The 23,433-nt window shown below is 47.1% G+C and overlaps 2 protein-coding genes across 4 annotated transcripts in view; both read left to right on the top strand.

Moving 5' to 3' along the window:
• Positions 1–6,768, top strand: part of KREMEN1 (kringle containing transmembrane protein 1) — a 60,847-nt gene extending 54,079 nt beyond the window's left edge. The window contains exons 7-9 of the mRNA XM_029049225.2: positions 858–1,016; positions 2,719–2,803; positions 4,642–6,768. Of these exons, the coding sequence (XP_028905058.1) occupies positions 858–1,016; positions 2,719–2,803; positions 4,642–4,810 (413 nt within the window). The 3' untranslated portion in view covers positions 4,811–6,768. The remainder of the gene's footprint in view (positions 1–857; positions 1,017–2,718; positions 2,804–4,641) is intronic.
• Positions 6,769–15,905: 9,137 nt separating this feature from the next.
• The window catches only part of EMID1 (EMI domain containing 1), a 64,337-nt gene continuing 56,809 nt past the window's right edge, over positions 15,906–23,433 (top strand). For all 3 annotated transcript variants that reach the window (XM_029048734.2, XM_029048733.2, XM_029048731.2), the window contains exons 1-2: positions 15,906–16,002; positions 16,980–17,043. In XM_029048734.2, coding sequence (XP_028904567.1) covers positions 17,007–17,043 — 37 coding nt within the window. In that variant the 5' untranslated portion in view covers positions 15,906–16,002; positions 16,980–17,006. The remainder of the gene's footprint in view (positions 16,003–16,979; positions 17,044–23,433) is intronic.

Below are 23,433 nucleotides of genomic sequence, written 5' to 3'. Positions count from 1 at the left end.
CTATTCCCCAAAATTCCTCTGAGATGTCCACTCATCCACCTCTAATCAGTGAATTGCAATGGTCCATTCTTGTCTGTTCTGTCATTATCAATTAGTCAGTAGTATTTATTGATCACCTGCTCTTGCAAAGCACTGAAACTAAGCATTTCGAAGAGTGTCATTTAACATCTATCCTCCCCTCTAGGCACCTGGAGAATAGATATTGGGCCTACTGACTGAATTGTACTCTCCTGAATTGTGCTCTGCACAAGGAAGTGCTTAATAAATACCATTGATTGATTGATTGCCATTGAGTTATGATCCCTGCCTTCGAGGAGCTTACAATCTGGTAGGGGATTCAGACACTAAAATAATATGCAGACAGGAAGAAGGAAAAGTGGACATCTAGGTGATTAAGTAATAGGTGATGTACAAAAGTGTAACAGGTAGTTGCAAGTTCTTTCTTTCCTTGCTTCTGGTATCAGAAAGTGAAATTTTTCATAATGTCATAGATCCCTTTTTTTAGGCAGAAACTTATTATTAAAAATAATTTTGTATTTGTTCAGTGCTTCCTAAGTGCGCAGCACTATACTAAGCCATGGGGTACCTTCAAGATAAGCAGGTCGAACACAGGTCAGACTATTTGGCCAAAATGTGGTGTGGTGATGCATGAAAGACTCTCAGCTCGTTACTGACAGGGAACGAATCCGCTAATTCTTTTGTATCGTACTCTCCCAAGTGCTTAGTACAGGGCTCTTCACATAGCAAATGCTCAATAAATACCATTGATTGATGTGACCCGCTTTCTGCCCCTTTTCTTTCCTTTGCAGTTCTGAGTTGGATTCACTCATTTGGCCATCACCCTTTTGTCTTTCCAGCTATCAAGGGACAGTTACCTCAGGACAGACCCCTGGTTAATCAGACCATCACTGAGGTGAACACCGAGCAAGCCAATCTCAGTGTCAGTGCCGCCCGATCTTCCAAAATCCTTTACGTCATCACCACCAGCCCGAGTCACCCCTCTAGCACCGTTCCAGGTAGGGCCTTCAGGAGTTGACCGACAAGGGTGGTCAGCCTTTGCCAACTAGAGCCCAGGTCTGGGAATCAGAACCACTTGTCTGCTGTGTGACCTTGGACAAGTCACTTCACTTCTCTGGGCTTCATTTACCTCATCTGTAAAATGGGGATAAAGACTCTGAGCTCCATGTGGGACAGGGACTGTGTTACAACCTGATTAGCTTGTATCTTCCCTCATTGCTTAGAGTAGTGCCTGGCACATAGTATGCGCTTAACAAATACCATTTTTAAAAAATGGGTATTTACAGGTGAGCAGATGGAGGCCACATGTAAATTACACTACATTTCTTGCCTGCTTGGTGATGAGAAAGGTAGTCTATCATTTAGCTGCATGCACTTCTGTACATACCCATAATTTATTTGTATTATTGCCTGTCTCCCTGTCTAGACTGTAAGCTCCTTGTGAGCAGGGAATGTGACTAACAACTCTGTTATATTGTACTCTCCCAAGCACTTAGTATAGTGCTTTGCACACAGTAAGCACTCAGTAAATACAATTGATTGATTGAAATTCTGTTTCTAACCCTATTGATTCATTATCCATCATCTCCAACATAGTGATATTTTTCAAGCAATCAGGTGCCTCGTGCAGGGATAAATACAGTCAGTCAGATCTGACAGTTCCTATGCCATATGGGGCTCACAGCCTGAGGTAGATGGAGAACAGGTGGTTAGTCTCCATTTTCCAGGTGAGGAAATAGAGGGCCAGAGAAGAAGAATAATAATTGTAGTATTTGTAAGCGTTAAATACTGTACTAACTCCTGGTGTAGATATAAGATCATCAGATCCCATCTAGGGCTCACAGTCTAATTAGAATGGAGAATAGGTATTGAATTCCCATTCTGCAGATGAGAGACCTGAGGCACAGAGATATTAACGGATTGCCCACAGTCACACAGCAGGTACGCAAAATTAGAACCCAGGACCTCTGACCCTCAGGCCTGTGTTCTTTCCACCAGTTTGCACTGCTTGTCTCTCATTTCTGCAGCTTTTCATATGTCCTTTCTGGGAAACAGTCTTTAACTTTACCCTTGCCTCTAGTGGGGTTAAAGGGATCCCTTAGTTAAACACAGATTCTTTCTTTCAAGGGTGGATTGAGTTTATGTTAGACACAAGGGAACTTCCTCACTGTATGATTACCTTCAAGATTCCTGGGTAAGTCGTGTTATTGAAATATATCTCCGCTGCTCGGCTCTGAAGAGGGACAAAGCTCCATCAGTTGCTATAAAGCATTTTTAGCATGACTTTGTACATCTGTAGCAGCTCTGCAATCATTTTTCTCACAGAAACTGTAGGTCACTTCTTTCAATCCTTTTGTTCAGCTGAAGAAACCTAATGCCTGGGAGAGGGGAAGTGACTTGAACCAAGTTCCCATGGAGTGAGTGGTAGAGGTGACATTATCCTTCTAAAGCCCTGGATCTCCAACCTGTGTGTAGCTTTTATGTTTAGAGAATAGAAGGGCTCCCATTGTCTTTACTGTTTTGAGTCTTCTGAAAATACAGAGTCCTCAGATTCCACTTCATGGAATTGACCATCCGGAACCTTAGCCATCCATCTCAAAGCCGACAGTGTTTGCCCAACGCTCTCTAAATCGTCTTCCATTGTAAGCCATGAAACAGGTAATCCTATCCATTGGCCTGTGCTTTTTTCCTTTTTTTCAGGATGGACAGTTTATGGATTTGCAGCTCTTCTCATTCTGACTGTTACAGCCATTTTAGCAAAGATACTTCTACATGTCACGATGAAGTAAGTACAAAAGAAGTCTTTTGGGTCTGTAAGGGCTCTGTGGGGCTAACCACCACATCATAATTTACATAAAGGGGGGTGGGTTCCTTGCACTTGTGATGTCTTCATCCTCATTGCCAACTTCAGTAGCATTTATTGAGTGTCTTCTGTTGGGAGACCACTGTATTAAGTGCTAGAGAAAGTACAGTAGAGCTAGTAGACGTGATCCATGCTCTAAAGAAGCTTATAATCTAGTGGGAAAGGCAGATACTAAAGTCATGTTCAGGAAGAAGGAAAAGGAGATATGTGCTAGAATTAGTCACGTCTTGGGCAAAAGCCTGAGGTGGGAGAAGGCAGGCCCAGGATGAGGATTGCAGGAAACCACAACTGCCTCGAACTAAGGGTGTGCCATGATAGACAGAAGATGAGAGTGAATAGATAGGGCGGAGCCCATTGGTGAAAAGATTTGAAAGCCCAGGTCTTAAAAGCTTGTATTTAATTTGGAAGGCAGTGGGAATTCCCTTTTCCATGCAAGCTAAGTGATGTGGTCAAACCAGTGGATGTTTTGTAGGAGTGTAAGGTATTTCTCCCTCTCCCAAGAATTCCTACAATGCTTGTCTCCCGCCCCATAGGTCAATCCCTGATAATTGTTTGAGGCAACTCAACCAAGGAATTTAAAGTTATTAGAAGAAGAATTGAGAGCTTGAGCAGCAGGGCGCAGTCAGAATGAAAGCTGACAAGGAAGGTAGCTAGAAAAGGCAGAACACACTGGCCTTGCTTCATTCATTGTTAGCGTAGGAGCCTGGACCGCACCTCAGACATCTGGGTGACTTGGGTCTTTGGCGAATTCTGATGAATAAAAGACCGGAAGAGGGCAAGGATCAGTTTGAGGTCTTTTGGTAATGGGAAAGAACCCTACTAGGTTCAACCAGATAATCAAATGTATTTATTAAGGACTTACTGTGTGCAGAGCACTGAACTAAGCGCTTGGGAGAAGCGGCGTGGCTTAGTGGATAGAGCATGGGCCTGAGAGTCAGAAGGAACTGGGTTCTAATCCAGGCTCTGCCACATGTCTTCTATGTGATCTTGGGCAAGGCACTTCACTTCTCTGGACCTCAGTTCCCTCATCTGTAAAATGGAGACCAAAAGTGTGAGCCCCATGTGGGACAGGGACTGTGTCCAACCTGATGAACTTGTATCTACTCCAGTGCTTAAAACAGAGCTTGGCACATAGTAAGTGCTTAACAAGTACCATAATTATTATTATTCCAATATAACAGAAAATATTCCCTGCCCACAACAAGCATACATTCTAGAGGGTGAGAATCAATCAATCTCTCATCTATCAGTCAATCAATCATATTTTTTGACCACTTACTGCATGCTGGGCACTGTAGTAAGTTTGGGGTGATGTTGAGTTGAAAATCACTGGTAAAGGGATATCCATTGTTGAGCATCAGAGAAGGAGAAGATGGAGTAAAAGTCATCAACGTGGTTGAGGATAAGAGTGGGAGATGGGATTATAGGTTAGCTTTTGTGGGGAAGTTGTTGGGTCAGATGTTAAATTAGAGAACGTGGAGGGGAGAGTGAGTAGAAATAGCAGGCTTAAGCAGTACATTCTTTGATTTGGTGATATGACTAGGAAGAGAAGATGGGGTGGTAGTTGGCAGAGTAGGTGATTTTCACTGAGGGATTTGTGAGGTTGGGAAAGCCCAGTGGATAGCTAAGGGTAAATGGGGAAAGAGCCTGGGGAGGAATAGATTAATAATGAAAAGGCCATGATGAATACCCAGGGGTGTATTCGGGATGTAAAACAGGACTCTTATACACTGTGTGAAATGAATTTCTTCTATCACCAGGTCCCATCGGGTTCCAGCTGCAGGGGAATTGAGAGATTGTCACCAGGCAGCCCCCTCAGGAGAAATCTGGAGTATCTTTTACAAACCCTCCATGTCCATCTCCATCTTTAAGAAGAAGCTGAAGAGCCAGAGCCAGCAAGATGATCGCAATCCTCTCGTGGGTTACTAGGAACCAAGTAGGTCGGTCGGCCCAGGATGCAACGTTCCCTCACCATTTAGGCTGCGCGGGAGATGGTCTCTTCTCTCTCGCAGTCTCCTCCTCGATCAGCTCCTTCCCAGCCTTCCTTTATCCTCAGTAGGGCTCCTTGCCTGCCGATACCACACACTGGGAAGGGTGGTAATGCTGGTGATTCGGAAATTTCTCTGGACTCTGATGGCTCTTAAACACTCTTTTCTGATAAGCTGTCTTTAAGGTGCATTCAGAGGTTCAAAGGTCCACCACCAATCAGTTATCTAGCATCGGGATAGGGGAGATAAGAATTTAGGAAGCATCATGGATGCTAGAGATGGTTTCCTCTGATATAATTTTTTTGTCACCGACGTATTATTGATGATCGTTGGACAGGTAAGGTGTGTGTACTGATCAGGAAAGTCTATCTAAAGAAATAACATTCATAGGGTATTAAATAGAACTTGGTTGAAGCCTCCAGGATATATTTTCATATTTATATGTCATTCTTTGCTCTCTGAGCCGTTTCAGTCCCTGTGTTCATTAAGTTCAAGGCAGGGCACCTCTCTTTGCGTGTGTTGACAGGAAGGGTTTGTGAGGCTTTTCATTGGAACAATCCAGCCAGCAGTGAGAGGCTGGAAACCTCTTTATAGCGAGGTATAGGAAAGCTCTCTACCCAATCCTGCAAAAAAAAAAAAAAAAGCCCAGAGATGGAATTAGCCTGATGCACCTTCTCTCTCCTAGAGACGTGTCCTCTGCCTGGAAGATTAAACCTGAGGATCAGTGATGCTCTGAGCATAAGGTCTATTTGTTTCTGTCGTAGTACCCCAACCAGGCTCTGTTTAGTGTAGGAAATATAATTTTTTTTATTATTTGTATTATTATTATTATCATGGGAATTTAGCATTTATGAAGCACCCTCATTGTACAAGATGTTGTACGATATATTTATATGTAAGCTATATATTCGCACCTGTATTTAATCTCTGCCTTCAGAGAGGGTCCATTCAAAACAAAATGGAGCACCGCACAGCTGATCTGATCAGATGGATTCCCAGTACTGCAGAGGGGAAAAACACCCTAAAGAATTAGTGACTGTTCCAGCACTCTGGACTTTATACTGCTCAATCTTTCCCCCTCTCTCTCTCTCCTCCTATGCTTGGGGTAGGTTGGAGGTAGGAAAAGAGTTAGGGCAGTTTTCTTCCCAGAGTTAAGAACAATACAAAATCTTAGAATTGGCTTGAAGGGAGCAAGGTGGTTCTGGGGAGGAATTGAATTTAAGATGATCGTTGCCCTCAAGATTGAGCGCTCCAACTGTTTTGGAGTGGATTTTTTTTTCTCTTCCAAATTCCAGATGTCTGTAAGGCATTCCTCTGCCCTTTGAAAGTTGTCCCTCTCACAGCAGCTGAAGAGATTTCTGCTTCCATCTCTGTGGTGGCCTGGTGTCTCCTCGGTCTCTGTGTGGGTGTCTGGATGGTGCCATTTGTCTGAGCAGGAGATTTTGGCATATTTAGCCTTTGTGTCTGTTTCACATCTGACCTCCTGAACATCGAATTTCAAGCACTTCACATATTTCCTCAAATTCAGTAAGCTACTATCTGTTGCCTCCTTGCCAAGCTGGTGACCCATTTGTGCATTCCAGACCCCAGGAAGATGAAGAGAAGCATGGAAACAGATGGACTGTGTCTCTAGGGAGAGGTGGCCGTAATAGGAAAGAGAGCAGGGAACAATAGGACGAGGAAAGGTTGGAGGCGATGGAACACCAGTGAAATCCAAGGAATAGTCAAGAACGATCACGTTATATAGTGTGATAGAATTACACGGTCACCACTTCGGGCTGAGGAATGCTTTGCATGTGATAGCAAATGACACTAAGGGTAGACTTGCTCTGTAACTCGTTCTTTGATCCAGGGGAAGGAGATTAATATTGGAACAGCTGGCTCATACTTGGGCTTCTGGAGAGAGGGCTCCATTACATGGGCCAGTGGAAAATGGATCTACAAATGCAGGCTTCCCGACCCGGCCTATTCTTAGCTCTCGTGGAATCCATTCTCAAACACTAGAGTCAGGTGTGTGCCGTCAAAGATCCAGGGATGAGAATAGCCTCCGGCTGAGTCGCCAAGATCACAAAGGATTTCTCCTCAGGAAAAGTTTCATTCCAACTGCGTCGTGGCTGAGGTTCAGCTATTAGAAAGCCAGGCCTCTTGGCATTAGGGGAGCTTTATAATAATAATGATAATAATAATACTTATGGTACTTGTTAAGGGCTCAATATGTGCCACGCACTGCACTAGGCCCTGGGGTAGGTACAAGAAAATCAGGTCAGACACAGTCACTGTCCTACATAGAACTCACAGAGGAGGAACTGGCCATGAATCCCGCATTTTACAGATGAGGAAACAGGCACAGAGAAGTGAAGTGCGCCTCTCCCAGAGTCACACAGAAGGCAGGTGGCAGAGGCAGGAATAGATCCCAGGCCTTCTGCTTCCCAACCCTGGGCTCTTTCCCGTAATCCACTGTGCTTCTCACTGCTTTAACCATCATTGTACACTTTTGGCAGCTGGAGCTTTCAGACCGCTATCTTCGCTGTCAACACCCACCATAGGCACCTGTGCACATGTATGCCCACACCTGTACTCACCCCAACATGAACACACAGGCCTGCCAGCCAGTTTTTTTTTAACCAAGGGAACCAAATCTCTGCCTAACATCCCCTGATGGAATAGTCGGTCTCTTTATCTGCATCTGTGGACCCAGGCGACTCCATGTTACTATGCCTTTGATACATTTTGTGGAGACCTGCGTATTCCAGTGCTAATAGGATTTAGTTGTCATATGTGCACCTAGGGAATTATGGAGTCTACCTTAGAAAGGGTTTGATTGTTGATTGTAACTCTTCACTTAATTGAAGCCCCTTGGCAACTAGTCATTTGTAGTTCTAGTCAAGGTTCCTTAGTGATCCCAAGAAGATGATCTGGGGAGAGGAAGGGCCTGCCCAAAACAAAGCAAGGAGAATGAGGAAAGAATTTCTAAGACACTGTGGCTGGAGGTGCAGCCCTAAGGGGTGGGATGCGTGGGTTGGATAGAGAATAATGGAGGAGAGTGGGTGACCAGGTTCAGATTGAGATCAATTAAATCACAAGAAGCCTTGTAGAAGAATTAAGAAGGCTGAGTGAGAGGAACTTCCCAGTAACTCTAGAGGTGGAATATTTTCCAGGAAATTAGCTTCCTCGCCCATTCTCAGTGATTTTTTTAAAATGGTAATTTGTTAAGTGCTTATGATGTGCCAGACACTGTACTACGTGCTGGGGTAGATTCAGACTAACCAGGATGGACACAGTCCTTGTCCCAGATGGGGCTCATAGTCTAAATCCCCATTTCCCAGATGAGGGAACTGAGGCACAGAGAAGTGAAGTGTCTTGCCCGGAGTCATACAACAGACAAGTGGTGGAGCTGGGATTAAAATCCAGGTCCTTCTGACTCCCAGGCCCTTGCTCTATCCACTAGGCCTCACCGCTTCTCACTCTGAAGTTTGACCTTCTGGTTGGACAGGGGCAGCCCTGGCCCAGGGCTCAGGGGACTTTAAGAGGTCCCTGGAGCGTTAGCTTTCTTGAAGGGCCGTCGGTATGGTTAGGCCAAGTTGAAGACAAGGTCCTAGTCTTGGTGCCTCCAAATGAGTCAAAATGAAGGGCTTCTGGTTGATTTTGTGATGGTTTTGTAGAATCCTGGTGGATTTTTTCCTGCCAGAGGGATGATTCAAAATTGCAATTTTTTGGAATGGCATTTGTTAAGCACTTAATATGTGCCAGGGACTGTATTCAGCGCAGGGATAGATACAAGCTAATCAGGTTGGACACAGTTCATGTCCTACATGGGGCTCACAAGTCTTATTCCCATTTTACAGATGAGGCAACTGAGGCCCAGAGAAATGAAGTGACTTGCCCAAAGTCACACAGCTGACAAGTGGTGGAGCTGGGATTAGAACCCAGGTCCTTCTGACTCCCAGGCCCGAGCTGTATCCACTAGGCCATGCTCCTCGTGATCTGGTTAGTACCAGTGAGAAAGAAACCCCACCGGTTTTCTGTGGTCAAGTGGAATGAATTCTGGTTGCACCTTGGTCAAAGTGGGCAGGAGAAAGTCAGGCCAGAGCACAAGGAGCTAATGGAGCGCTTTCACTCTTTCTGGGTGTCTCACATTTCTGGAGACTTGGCAGTGAGTCATAAGTGTCTCTGTCTCGGTCTCTCTCTATTAAGCAAGAGGTGTAGCTTGTCGTACAGGTTCCTATACAGCACTGTACCTGCGCAGCTGGTGAGAAGCCCCTCTGGTCGTGCCAAATGAGAAATAAGTAGCACACACAAATTCGGTCTTGAGTAGAAAATGGTCATTTTGTCTGGTGGGTGAGCGATCTGAGGACTTGGAGGTGCACGAGAGACATAGCTCAAGCAATAACACTTCAAATGGAGTAGCACTTAATGGGGAGCAGTGGGATTCCCTATCTAGCTTTGCCGATTTGGGGATTGGGTGGGTTGGTGTAGGGAAGGGCTGAGGTTGTTATCATTATTGACCGGCTACATAATGTTCCTGCTCAGGATCTCTTATTGCATCCACGGCGCTCTTCGATGTAGCTTGCACCCCCAGTGTTTTCAGAACGAATGCTTCTTCTCCAGGGTTTAAAGTACCTGCTTTCTCTCCCTCTTCGAGAATGTTTTGTTCTTTAAACTTGCTTAATGGTAGTCGCCTTCCCTCTACCGTTCAAACTACGAGCCCGGCCCACCCGTTCGATCTTTCTAGAGCCCCTTCTGACTCGAGGCGAGAGCTGGAGGCAAGGAGCAGCCCGCTCTGTCCCTTGTGGATCCTGCCGGGGCTGGGTTCAGGGACGGTGGGATGGTGAGTGGGCCCCACCCCTCCCGTCCTCTCCGGAGTCACGGGGCCAACAACGCCCATGCTGGCCCTCCTGGGCCGGGGTAACGACCTCCCGGATTTCAGAATAGGCTTGAGCAAATCCCCAATCCCCAAGAGGGATTTGAAACGGCAGGAATGAGAGGCCCTTTTTCCTCCACCTGCCAAAGAGAACGGAAGTCAGAGGCAAGGTTCCTCGCCTAGTAAGGGGTCATGGTATCATACCACCTACGCTCCCAAGCGTAGTTCTCTGCACACAGCAAGCGCTCATTAAATACCACTGATTGATAAATGTCTGAGTGCCTTCCGGTGTCCAAATTCTCCCAGGTGGGATTTTTCTCTTAATGATGTGGCTTTATTTGTAAATATGCTCTTAATATGCAATTTTTTGAGAATAAAATAGAAACACCATGTATTTTAAAATATAAGATGAAGTGTGACACACTGTATACAATTTAATATATATTTTTAGGAATTTTGTTATTTAAGAAAATGGAGTGTTCTGGTACTTAACTCTACAGAAGAGAGAAAATGTTATTTTACGGGCTGAGAAAAATAAATGTTTTCACTGTGGTAAATGGGTGGACCATGGGTTTTCATTTAAACCGGGAATGCAGGAAAAGTTCACGGAAGGGCAAGGGGCCTGGGCCTGTGAGCCAGTGTGGGTGGATGGAAGGAATTGGTTCTGGATGGGTCTGGGAATTGGAAAACCTGAATTCCAGACGCTGCTTGGACACTCCCCTGCCCCGATTATGTGCAAGGCCCATTTTGGGTCAGAGCGACCAGAGCCACAGTTCTCTGGGTATGACCCAACAGATGGTTGCCGAAAATGCTGCGGGAGTCTTTTTGCCACGTGTGTGAGCCAGCTGTTTTTCTTAGGATTCCTTCCGGATCCGTCTCCATCACGTAACACCCTTGGTGGTCTGCGACCTTCACCGCCTCCAGCAGACATCCCCGGGTTTGCAGATCCTCCTATTCCCAGGGCCAGCCATGGGACTGCCAGCAGGGATGCAGAATGTGGTTTATCAGTCAATGGTATTGATTAAGCTCTTGGGTGAGTACAACATAACAGAGTCGGTAGATGCGTTCCCTGTCCACAACGGGCTGACGCTCTAGACTGTAAGCTCATTGTGGGCAGGGAAGGTGCCTGCTACTTCTGTTGTATTGTACACTCCCAAGAGCTTAGTGCAGTGCTCTGCACAAAGTTAAGCGCTCAGTGAATACCACTGATTAACTGAGGTTTTATCTGCCTCTGCCCCACAGGAATGGCATGAGCACCAAATGATAACTACTTTTTATAATGCTTTAGAAAAGCAAAGTGCTATACAACATAAAAGTATTATTGGGTTAGGATTATTATAACCTCTCATACTTCATTTTCATTTGCATTCTAGCCAAGACCAGTTGTTATTTTCTCCTCTCTCTCTCTCTCCTGGTTTTCAGGCTGCTGTGTCTTCTCCTAGCTATCTCCCTAGCTGCAATAGGTTTCAAGCCCAGCCTTTAAAGATCCAGTTTCTAATAATTCGAACTTCTTCACATTCTTCGTAAAGAAAATGAATACACCAGAACTTTGGAAAATTATCGAAGTGGCTAGTAAGTATTGCTATAGAGTAATACTGGCTGAATGTATTGAAATGAGTTATTCTGGGTGTCAGGCTCTGCAGCTGAAGTCATTCCATCCCCAAAGGTAATTTTTAAATTGCACTCTGGTTTTCCCAGTTACGATCCACCTGCTCTTATGAAACCACAGATTGCCATTTAGTTACAGTTTCTCAAGCCCTGATTACAGCCTCCCAAACCATGGGCATTTGTCTGGTGACTGCCATGGGTATTCGATTCCTAAGGGAATAGAGTTAGCAATTGGGATGGACGGAAGGCAAACTGTGGGCCAATAGAGCCTTTTTCCATCGTTGCTACCGGATGCGGTCTTTTATTTCATGTGTGTATATTTTACTTAGGCTCTGGATCTGTCTGTACTCGTACTTCTGAGCTTCAAGTTTTCCCTAGCTTTAAGGATGTCTTTCCGGTGCTTGTATCTTTGATGCATCTGGTGTCCCTGAGCACGCTGAGAATGATTCAAAGTGGGAAGAAAGAAGGGGCTATCCTCAGAGCTTTTCCAAGCCTGGGCGTAACAACAAGAAAAGAGTGGGGATGCTCAGTATTGGATGATAGAGCCTGTGAACATTTAAAAGAAGATCAGAAACCAGGGGGAATTGAAGAGGAAGCTGGAGGCAAACTGTTCCTAGAAATAGGAGTAATGCACTTTTTCTGGGCTGAGCTCTGTGCTAAGCTGAGCTCAAGAAGTCTAGTCAATCAGTTGTATTTATTGAGAGCTTACTGTGTGCAGAGCACTATACTAAGCTCTTGGGAGAGGACAGTAGAACAGTGTAACAGACGCATTCCGTGCCTACACTGTTTACATCCTGAGGATGAAATTACATGGTCCTCGTCCCCCAAGGGGCTCAAAATCTCAATGGGGAGGACAGACGTTGTAGGCGAGGTACCAGGAAATAAGAGAATTTAGAGCCAGAGAATTAGAGGCCAAGGGAGCGTAGGAAGGAAAATGAGCAAGTAAGGCTTTGGAGGGGGAAGGATGGGATGGTCTTTCCCCACTCCAGGCACAGTGCTTGATTTCAAAGTACTTTAGCTTTTCCACCGTGTGAAGGCTTCAAACGGCCATCTTGGAGGTTGCGGGTCCTCTCAGTTCCTGATGTCCCCAGCAGGGAGTAGTGGGGATTGGAGGGGTCTGAAGGACCTGGGTTCTATTTCCTACTCCGCCACCTGTCTGCTGTACGTTACCTTGGGTGTAAAGTACTTCTCTTCTCTGGGCCTCAGTTACCTTATCTGTAAAATGGGGATTAAGACTGCGAGCCCTATGTGGGACAGGGACTGTGTCGAACCAAATTACCTTTTATCTATTCCAGAGCTTAGCAATACTCAATACTCAGTACTAAGCACGTAGGAGAGTACAATACAGCAGAACTAGCAGACCCATTCCCTGCCCATAACGAGCCATCAAAGCTGCCTCTTCCTGTTGAGGGAGCAAAAAAACACCACCACGGTGACCTCATCTCCACCTGGGGAAGTTCCCCAAGATGGGGCTCAGCATCCCCAGTGCTGAGCTTATTTATGAAACGGAACTTCAGAGACCTCCCTGTGACTCTGGAGAATTGAGCGGCTTTGGTTGTCCCTGTCCCAAACTGTCATCTTGATATATTTGGTGTCTATACATATGGCTGGTATAAATGTGATGGTTTGAATAAGAAAACTTGCCTTGGCATGTTCAGTATGGAATGAACCAAATGTGTGGTGAAAAGAAAACGTACGGAAGACGTGTTCCTTTGTATCATTTTTGATAAACTGGATTATTAGCATTTGGGGTAAAGGAATATTCTTGGGGTAAATGTAGTACTGAGATTGGAAGGGAAAACTTGAAATGATAATCGAAGCTGGAGTTTCCTTCTCCTTAAACGGATTTTAAGAGCTAACTAAAATAGGATTAGGCAGAGAAACTTCGTCAGCCATTGATCTTACGGAGTCTAATAAAGGGACAGCCGCACACAAAGAAGAGATTTAATTGCTGAATATGACAAATTGAATGTATTAAAAATGGGGTTTATTTGTTCATCCTTGCTTGTTACATTGGTTCAGATAGTCTTTAATATAAAATTTCCATTTATGTTAAGAGCTTACAATTAGAAGTTCTATATGTTGTCTCTACTATAGCCTGGAAAATAGGGCTAAAATCAGATGGATGTTTCTCACTCGGTGTCATTCATATGTGAAGATCTGGATGTCTACTTTGTCTTTGCAATTGTTTTAAGGGACTGGGAAGGTTGAGTCATCATATCCCAAGAATTTGGAAAGCAACAGAAGGATGATAATTGGAAAAATTGTTTAGTTATAAATAATTTTAAAGAATGAATTAAGAATTGTTAAATATTAGGAAAAAAGCTATTATTAAGAACTTTATCAGGCTACATGATGCTCCCAGTTATTTCCCTGCCTCACCATTCTACGGTTAGGATTGCCTGACTTCCAGACAGGTCCAGCAGAGGAAGCATCACTGAACTGCCTCCCAAAAAGCCTGTCTTCAGTCTTCACCATGAGGTGACAGCATCAGGGAAGGAACCTGTTTCTACCAGACCACCTGTTTCAACATGACCCATGCCCCTCGCCCCTGTATCCACCAGTCAGCACCTTCGTCCCGATAATTCCGGACAAGTGGACGCGATCATCTCTCACAGCGAACCATGCAACTGATGAGGAGTCCACCCCACAGGAGGAGATTGGGACTGGTTTCAAGGCCTCCTTTGAGAACCGAGGCAGCTCCCTATTCCACGGGTTGCAAAGACATTTTGCTTTCAACTGAAGGTGTGCTGGGGGGAGGGGGTCGGTATCTTTCCCGCTGCTGCACAGCTCCATTTCGGTGCAGGGGGCACTTCAGCCATCCCTGGATCTTTACCTCGAATCCCAGCTCTGCCACTTGTCGGCTGTGTGACTGTGGGCAAGTCACTTAACTTCTCTGTGCCTCATTTCCCTCATCTGTAAAATGGGGATTAAGACTGTGAGCCCCACGTGGGACAACCTGATTCCCCTATGTCTACCCCAGCGCTTAGAACAGTGCTCGGCACATAGTAAGCGCTTAACAAATACCAACATTATTATTATTATTATTACCTCAGTGCAGTGCCTCAGTTACCTCATCTGTCAAATGGGGATTAACATGGTGAGCCCCACGTGGGACAACCTGATAACCTTGTATTTACTCCAGTGCTTAGAAGCACTTAAATACCACAAATATTATTATTTCACTTCTCTGGGCCTCGGTTCTCTCATCTGTAGAATGGGAGCCTCCCATGGGACGGACTGCGTCCAACCCGATTAGCTTGTACCTACCCCAGCGCTTAGAACAGTGCTTGGCCCATATTAAGCGCTTAGCAAATACCATCATTATTATCACGGGAGTCCACCAACCACTTGCCAAACCTCCAAACCTCCTACTTGCACGCCTTAAGGGCGGGGAGCTGCCTTCTCTTGCCCCTAACTAGGGGCTAGGAACGGTCCCGTGCCCCAAGAAGCAGTGTGGCTTAGTGGCAAGAGCACGGTCTGGGGAGTCAGAGGATGTGGGTTCTAATCCCAGCTCTATTTGTCTGCTGTGTGACCTTGGGCAAGCCACTTGACTTTTCTGTACCTCAGTGACCACATCTGTCAAACAGGGATGAAGACTGTGAGCCCCACAAAGGACAACCTGATGACCTTGTATCCACTCGAGTGCTTAGGACAGTGCTTGGCACGTAGTAAGAGCTTAACAAATACCACAATAGTAGTAATAATTATTATTATCTGCTTTCCCGGTCTCGGTGGCAAACCAGGAAGGCCTCTCGGCCCATGCGGTCGGGGGGAGGGACAGGTCGGGACGGTCCGGCTTCCAGGGTATCACCCGCCCCCACCCACCAGGTGTCCCGGTGTGGACGTGGGGTGAGGTGGGCATGGGTGGGGGCCCTATTTATTAATGAGGTGTCCATCCCCTTGATCGTATTTATCAGGATAATGTTGTCTTGTTTTCCTTTCGTTCCATTTTGTTCTGCCGTATGTCTCCCCCGATTAGACCGTGAGCCCGTCATGGGGCAGGGATGGTCTCTCTCTGTTGCCCAACTGTCCATCCTAAGCGTGGCTCAGTGGAACGAGTCCGGGCTTGGAAGTCAGAGGTCGTGGGTTCGAATCTCAGCTCCGCCACCCGTCAGCTGTGTGACTGTGGGCGAGTCACTTCACTTCTCCGTGCCTCGGTTCCCTCCTCTGTAAAATGGGGATGAAGACTGAGCTTCACGGGGGACAACCCGATGACCCTGTATCTCCCCCTGCGCTTAGAACAGCGCTCTGCACAGAGTGAGCGCTTCACAAATACCAACATGATTATTATTATGAGTCCAGCGCTGTGCACAGAGTAAGCGCTCAGTAAATACTCTGGAAGGAAGGAAGGGCAGGGGGCGGCCCGTCCCGCCACGACCCCGGTTAATCGACCCCCGCGGGTCAGGTGACAGCCCGTCGGCGGCCCACGTGCCAGCCGCAATCGGAAGGTGGGGGCGGGCGGCGATTGGCTGCCGACCGGGTGGGGGGGCGGGCGGGGATTGGCTGCCGGGCGCGTGGGGGGCCTGCACGTGTGTGCCCCGCCCGTCTGCACGTGTCTGCAGGTTTGTACCCCGCCCGTCTGTGGCCGGACCGTGCGCTGCCCGCGCGATGCCTCCCCACCCAACTCCGACTTTTGCTGCTGCTGCTGCTGCTGCTGCTGCGTAAGTAACTAAGTGTTCTCCGGCCTGGCCCGGGGGGCGCCCCTCTTCCTCCTCCCTGCCTCTTTCTATTCCTCCCTGCCTCCTCCTCCCTGCCTTCTCCTCCTCTCTGCCTCCTTCTCCTCCCTGCCTTCTCCTCCTCCCTGCCTCCTCCTCCTCCCTGCCTCCTTCTCTTCCCTGCCTCCTCCTCCCCCTCCTCCCTGCCTCCCCCTCCTCCTTTTCCTCCCTGCCTCCCCCTCCTCCTTTTCCTCCCTGCCTCCCCCTCCTCCTTTTCCTCCCTGCCTCCTCCTCCTCCTCCTCTTCCTCCCTGCCTCCTCTTCCTCCCTGCCTCCTCTTCCTCCCTGCCTCCCCTTCCTTCCTGTCTCCCCTTCCTTCCTGCCTCCTCCTCTTCTTCCCTGCCTCCTCCTTGCCTCCTTCTCCTCCCTGCCTCCTCCTCCTGCCTCCTTCCTGCCTCCTTCCTGCCTCCTTCCTGCCTCCTTCCTGCCTCCTCCCTGCCTCCCCCCCTTCCTCCTCCTCTTCCCCCCACGTGCGGGGCCCGGCCTCCGCTGCGCCAGGTGTCAGTTGTGTTTATTGAGCACTCACCGTGCACAAAACACTTGTACTAAATGCTTGGGAGAAGACAGTGTCCCAGTCTAAGGGACACATTCCCCCCCGCCGTGAGCCTAGACTCTCAGGGGAGCTCAGGGTCTAGAAGGGAAAACAACCCCAGCCACTCATGACAGCCAGCGGGTCCCCGACACAGGGAGGGTGGGGTGCGAGGTGGCTGTGGTAGAGGCTGGCAGCCCCACCAAAGTCTTTTCAGCCACCCAGACTGGTCTGTTTCAGAAGTGGCACCTTCAAATCGGAGGGAAAACCATACACTGGGGGACGAGGCCGGGACTGGCCTCCGTTTTTGCCCCTTTGGGCAGCAAGGTGCCTTTTCACTTTGGGTTCCCTGGATGGTGAAAGCAGGGACCTCTCCTCTCTCTCTCTATCTGCAGTCCCTAAAGAGCTGGCCAAGGACGGGCATGGATGCGATGAGCCGGTGGAGTGGAGGTGGGCAAGGTAAGGGAGCACTGTGGCCTAGTGGACAGAGCAGAGGCCTGGGAATCAGAAGGACTTGGGTTCCAATTCCAACTCTGCCACTTGTCTGCCCTGCGACCTTAGTAAGTAAGTACGCCAGTCTCTTCACTTCTGTGGGCCTCAGTTACCTCACTGTAAAATGGGGATTCAGACTGTGAGGTCCATGTGGGACAGGGACAGTGTCCAACTTGATTAGCTTGTGTCTACCCCAGCACTTAGTACAGTGCCTTACACATAGAACGCACTTAGCAAATACCACGATTATTATTATTATTACTTCAGGTCTCTGGGCCTCAGTTCCCTCATCTGTAAAATGTGAGCCCTTTTTACATTGCACGGGGCAGGGACTATGTCCAGCCTGATTAGCTTGTATCTACTCTAGTGCTCAGAACAGTGCCTGGCCCTTAGAAAGCACTTAACAAATACCATTATTAGTGGATTAATTAATCACTCTGCAGAGAGAAATGAAAAGGTCCCTCTAGACGGTAAGCTTGTTGTGGGCAGGGAGTGTCTCTACCAACTCAGTTATATTGCTTTGTGTTTTCTCCCAAGCACTTAGTAGAGTGCTCTACATACCATAAGCACACAATAAATATGATTGACTGATTGATTGAAGGGCCCAAGTCAGTGTGGTGGGGCAGCAGGAAGGGAGGGGAGACCCGTCACTGCGACCAACCTGGAACTTTCAAAATGTGACCGGGGACATTCAAGTGGAGGAAATCTGTTTCCATTTAAATTTTGTTTCTGTTCTCCTTAAAGTAAGGCTTTTTTTTTTCACTTAACTGCTATTGGTGCCCTGATTTTCAGAAGTAGTCAAGGTGGCCTCTCTTCAAATAGGCAAGATAGACTTCATTCACATGAACAACCTCAGTGATATTCCACCCAACATTCAGGATGTAAAACCCATGATCTCAGGACAGAGTTTTCAAATGGGTTTGGGGGAAGGGAAAAGTGACCAACCGGTAATCCCCTGGGAGGAGGCAAGGAGATTGGAAGGTTTTTTCCCTGTCAATCAATTAATGGTATTTATTGAGCCCTCAGTGTGTGCAGGCCATGTTTCCCCACTCCTCAGGAACTTCAGTGATTGTCCGTCCACCTCCGCATTAAACAGAAACTCCTTATCGTTGGCTTTGAAACTCCAATCTTCAATCAATGGTCTGTATCAAGCACTTACTGTGTGCAGAGCACTGTACAGAGCACTTGGGAGAGTTCAGTGTAACAGAATTGGTAGACACGTTTCTTGCCCACAGTGAGCTTAGGTCTTGTACCCACCCAGTACTTAACACATAGTAAGCCCTTGACAAATGCCATATTTATTATGAAACAAGGAAAGTTTTACCCTGCTCCATCCTCTGTCTCAGGTTTTTGAGCTGCTCTTTTAAACTGGGAGCAGTTCTGGGAATAAGCTGTAGTTGACTACAGAGGAATTTAATTAGAGACATCTGGCAGCCTGAATGTGAAATTCCTATTGTTTTCTTAATTACAGGCATTTCACCTACCCAGGCAGTACTTTGTTCCTTTTGACCCAAACTGTTATAACTATCAGGTATTTTTTTGTTAAAAACCAATGTTTGTAAATTGGCTAAACAAAGACTCATTTTTCCTCCTATATAGATTCTATCATTCCCTTCCATGTTTCCTTCAACTTTGAGATCAAGGGCAGTTTTTTTCCCATGACATAGTTTAAGTAATAATTGTAGGATCTGGTAAGCGCTTACTTTGTAATAATAATGATTGTAATTGTGGTGTTTCTCTTAGTCTGTGCCAAGCACTGTACTATACATTGGGGTTCTAGATACAAGATAATTCAATCAGACACAGTCCCTGTTCCACTTGCAACTCAAAGTCTAATAGGGAAGGAACAGATATTTAATCCCCATTTTACAAATGAGGAAATGGAGGCACAGAGAAGTTCAGTGATTTGCCCACGGGCACACAGCAGGGAAGCGGCAGAACTGGGATTAAAGTGGGTTATGTCCTTGTTCTTCCTCCAGTTTTCACTGTCAATCATTATTGTCTAGTTTCTCCATTACAGTGTGTTCCTGTTGAAAGGCAGGGCGTGTGTATCCTGACACTGCCTATCTCTCCCAAACACAGAGCTTACCACCTAGTAGGTGATTAGTAAAAAATATCACTGATTGGTTGGTGGGTGAAATCTTGCTTATTAATTTTCTGGCCAAGAAGGAAGCAGAGTTGAGTGGTGCATTTTTGGAGCTATGCAATGGCGGTTTTGTTCATATCTCATTCATTTCTCCCTTGGAGAGTCACACGCATCTGAGACACCGAGGAAACGGTCCTTTCTTAACTGGCAGAGAGTCTCATTTTATAATTCTATTCTCGTTCAGGCCCAGATTGGTGTTGCGGCTGCTGGGTAGTCTTCATAAGTACACGTTCCTTGTTTCCATTTTCTCACTGGAGAAGCAGCGGCAAGGATTCACAAAGGCAGGATTAGAATTTTTGACCTCGCTCACCGTCTGCTCCAGAGCAGTCCACATTCAGAATATATCCGCATCCTAAGGTAGCAATTTCAGAGATAACTCCCTGTATAATCTCTATCATTTTATGCTTTTTGAGTTATTTGATACCAAGGGTCTCAGCTGTGGTTGGAAAAGCAGTCAATCCATCAGTGGTATTTATTGAGCGTCTACTAAACGCAAAATGCCTTACCAATAACAATGGTATTTGTTAAGCAGTTACTGTGTGTCAAGCACTGCTCTAAACACTGGGGTAGATAAAAACTAATCAAGTTGGACACAGTCAATGTCCCCACATGGGACTCACGGTATTAATCCATTACAGATGAGGTAACTGAGACCTAGAGAAGTGAAGTGACATGCTCAAGGTCACACAGCAGACATGTGGCAAAAGTGGGATTAGAACCAAGACACTCCTGACTCCCAGGCCTGGCCTCTAACCATTAGGCCACTCTGCTTGGGAACTGTAGCTAACTATTAGGCCACTCTGCTTCTTGGGAACCCCCGTAGCTAAGATGGTTGGATTCCCTGTCCCAAAGCGGGGCAAGAGGGCTCCTGGGCAGGTTTTGTGGTGGCGCTGAATTAGTCATGTTGAGGATAAATGGGAGAAAATGGAAAGATGAAGAAAGGAGGTAGAGAAGTTAGGAGGAGTTGAGAGGGAGAAACTGAAGAGGGAAGTTGGGAGAGAAAGGAGAGAAGAGGGTGTGTACCTCTTAGTGTTGTATTGTACTCTCCCAAGTGCTTAGTACAGTGCTTTGCACACAGTGAGTGTTCAAAAAATTCCTTTCACTGATGGATTGATTTGATGCTCATCTGCTTCCAACCCCATAGAACTTGGTCCCTATTCTTATACTCTGCCATTCCCCAGATCTGTAATTTATTTAAATGTCCGTCTCCCAGCCTGGAATATAAGCATCCTGTGGGTGGGGATCGTAACTACTGACTCTATTGTGTTGTACTTTCCCAAGTGCTTAGTATAGTGCTCTGCACACAGTAAGTGCTCAGAATTAGTGCGGCTTAGATAGAGCCCAGGCCTGGGAGTCAGAAGGACCTGGGTGCTAATCCTGGCTTTGCCACACTTTTGCTGTGTGATTTGGGCAAGTCACTTCACTTCTCTGGGCCTCAGTGACCTCATCTGTAAAATGGGGATTAAGACTGCACCGCATCTAGGACATGGACGGCATCCAACCTGGTTAGTTTGAATCTACCCCAGTTCTTAGCACAGTCCCTGCCACGTAATAAGCACCTAAGAGATACAACTGCAAATATAAATCAATAAATAAATGCCTTTCATCAGAAGTGGTAGAAGGAAGACCAAGATACCGCTGCCACCCTCCTCCTCCATCAGCCATATATGATGTCCTCCCTTCCATCACTGATGCTACCATCAATGCTCATTCTCAGTTGTACTGTTCCTTCAGGGAGAAAACTAGGTGAAAGTCTGGAAGGACTGGTCCTGTTCTCCAGGGGCTTGGTTGTCCTTACCAAACCACTGGACCCAGGTTTTGGGTTTTTTTTTCTTCAGAGATATTTGTTCAATGCTTACTATGTTCCAGGCACTGTACTAAGCGCTGGGGTAGATACAAGTTCATCAGGTTGGACACAGTCCTTGTCATTGTCGTATTTATTGGACGCTTACTGTGCGCGGAGCACTGTATTAAGCACTTGGAAAGTACAATTCAGCAACAAATAGAGACAATCCCTACCCAGCAACAGGTTCACAGTCTAGAAGGGGGGAGACAGACATCAAAACAAATCAATAGCGTCAATATAAATAGAATTATAGATACATACACATCATTAATAAAATAAATAGAATAATAAATATGTACATATATACACAAGTGCTATGGGGCGAGAAGGGGGGTAGAACAGAGGGAGCAAGTAGGGGTGATGGGGAGGGGAGGAGGAGCAGAGGAAAAGGGGAGTTTAGTCTGGGAAGGCCTTCTGGAGGAGGTGATTGTTCAGTAGGGCTTTGAAGGGGGGAAGTGTGACTCTTTGCGGATGTGAGGTGGGAGGGTATTTCAGGACAGAGGTAGGATGTGGGCCAGGGGTCAACGGCGGGAAAGGCGAGAACAAGGCACAGTGAAGTGGTCAGAGGTGGAGCCAGGTTCCAAGTTGGAGAGAACCAATGCCAGGTGTCCACCTGCCAACTGGTCCTTGCGGGGGGTCAGAGGGGACCTGGTGACATGTTTCTGCCTTGCTGGAAACTCCCATGAATAGCCCAAAGAAGGACCAGGGGTAATGATCTCAGTGGCAGATGCTTGCCAGAGGAGGAGGAGAAAGAGGTTGGGGTGTCTCCCCTCCTCCTCTTCCTCCTCCTCCTTCCTCCTTCTCCTTCCTCCTTCTCCTTCGTTTCCTCCTCCTCTTTCCTTCTCCTCTTCCTCCTCTTTTTCCTTCTCCTCTTTTACCTCTTCCTTCTCCTTTTCCTCCTCCTCCTTTTTGCTGAAGAGGCTTTGGGGAACCCCAGCCGAACATATTGGCCCAATGCTGTGAATACTTTGGCCATGAGTACGTTTTGTGCCTAAAAGTGGTAATTAAGTGCTTACAGTTTGCCAGGCACTGTATTAAGTGCTGGGGTAGATAAAAACTAAGCAGGTTGGACACAGTCCCTGTCCCACCTGGGGCTCACAGTCTTAATCCCCTTTTTACCGATGAGGGAACTGAGGCTCAGAGAAGTTGTGACTTGCCCAAGGTCACACACAGCACACAAGTGGTGGAGCTGGAATTAGACCCCAGGTCCTTCTGACTCCCAGGCCCATGATCCATCCACTAGACCATGCTGCCTCTCATCTAAGGCAGGATGGCACACTGTGCCGTTGTCCGCCAACTCCCTTGTTGCCCTCTCCACACCAGCGACAACACAAGGGACAAGATTGAGAGAGCAAGAGTGGCTCCGCGACAAACACCGGCACCTTCTCGCAAATTCTCAGACCTGAAGTCTTCGTGACCGGCCTGAAGCCTGTCTGTCGTTTAGGGCAGGATCTGATGAGGAGGAGCTGCTGAAATTCCCGTCTGCCGAGCTCCAGTGCAGCTGTGTGGCAGCGTGCGTTTCACGGGGCTGCTTCACCCCTTCCCCATTTCTCAGGACTGTCTTCGCTCGTGATCTGGGGACAGCAGCTGCAGGGTAATGGATGTCTGTCTCTGTTCTTCTCTCCTTTCTCCCGAAGGTCTTCTGATCTTTTCTCCCTCCACTTTGAATCGATAGCTTCCTCTTCCTCTATTTGGGATTATCTTGAGAAGCTTGGATTTCTGGTCACTCTGCACCGGGGCACGATAAACACCTTTAAGAACTATTCCCCGCCTCTGCCTACTGCCAGACACCCCACTCTGTAACCACCTCCGGTGGCTTATTATCTTTGGGTTTTGACTTCCAGTTTGCCGTCACTGATCCGATGACTGCGAAACCTTCGTAGCTTGGGCATGTTGGCCAGGGATAAGGGAGTCTGGAGAGGCGAAGTTCCTTCCCACAAATTTGGAGCCTTCTAGTTGGTATTTGCCAGAGGCGGTGGAAGCAGGGTGGGAGAGGCAGGGGAAGAGAGGGATTAGCAGAAGCCAAACGCTTCTTGGGTTTCAGCGAGGCTGGCAGAGAGGCCCGCTGTGCCCCTGAGATTTGGAAGATGCGGTCGGAGTTGGGAGTGCTGCTGGGGAGGGCAGGGATTGTTCCAGTCGAAAAACTGAATTCTGGAGGGTGGAACGAGACACGTGTGAGATGAGGTCATGATGGAGGGAGGGGGTGGGGTTGGGAATACAATGGGATCTTCTCCTGGGAACCCTTCCCAAGTATTCCTCTAACATGTGGAGGGGGAAAACAAGCTGAAAAATTGAATTCTGTTAGTGGAAGACGACACGCATAAAATAATTGTGGTATTCGTTAAGCACTTAGTACGTGCCAGGC

The sequence above is a fragment of the Ornithorhynchus anatinus genome, chromosome 21 (assembly GCF_004115215.2).
Source record: "Ornithorhynchus anatinus isolate Pmale09 chromosome 21, mOrnAna1.pri.v4, whole genome shotgun sequence".
In the NCBI taxonomy this organism is placed as follows: domain Eukaryota; kingdom Metazoa; phylum Chordata; class Mammalia; order Monotremata; family Ornithorhynchidae; genus Ornithorhynchus; species Ornithorhynchus anatinus.
The sequence above is the reverse complement of the archived record's forward strand: the minus strand, read 5'-3'. Positions and strand labels throughout refer to the sequence as shown.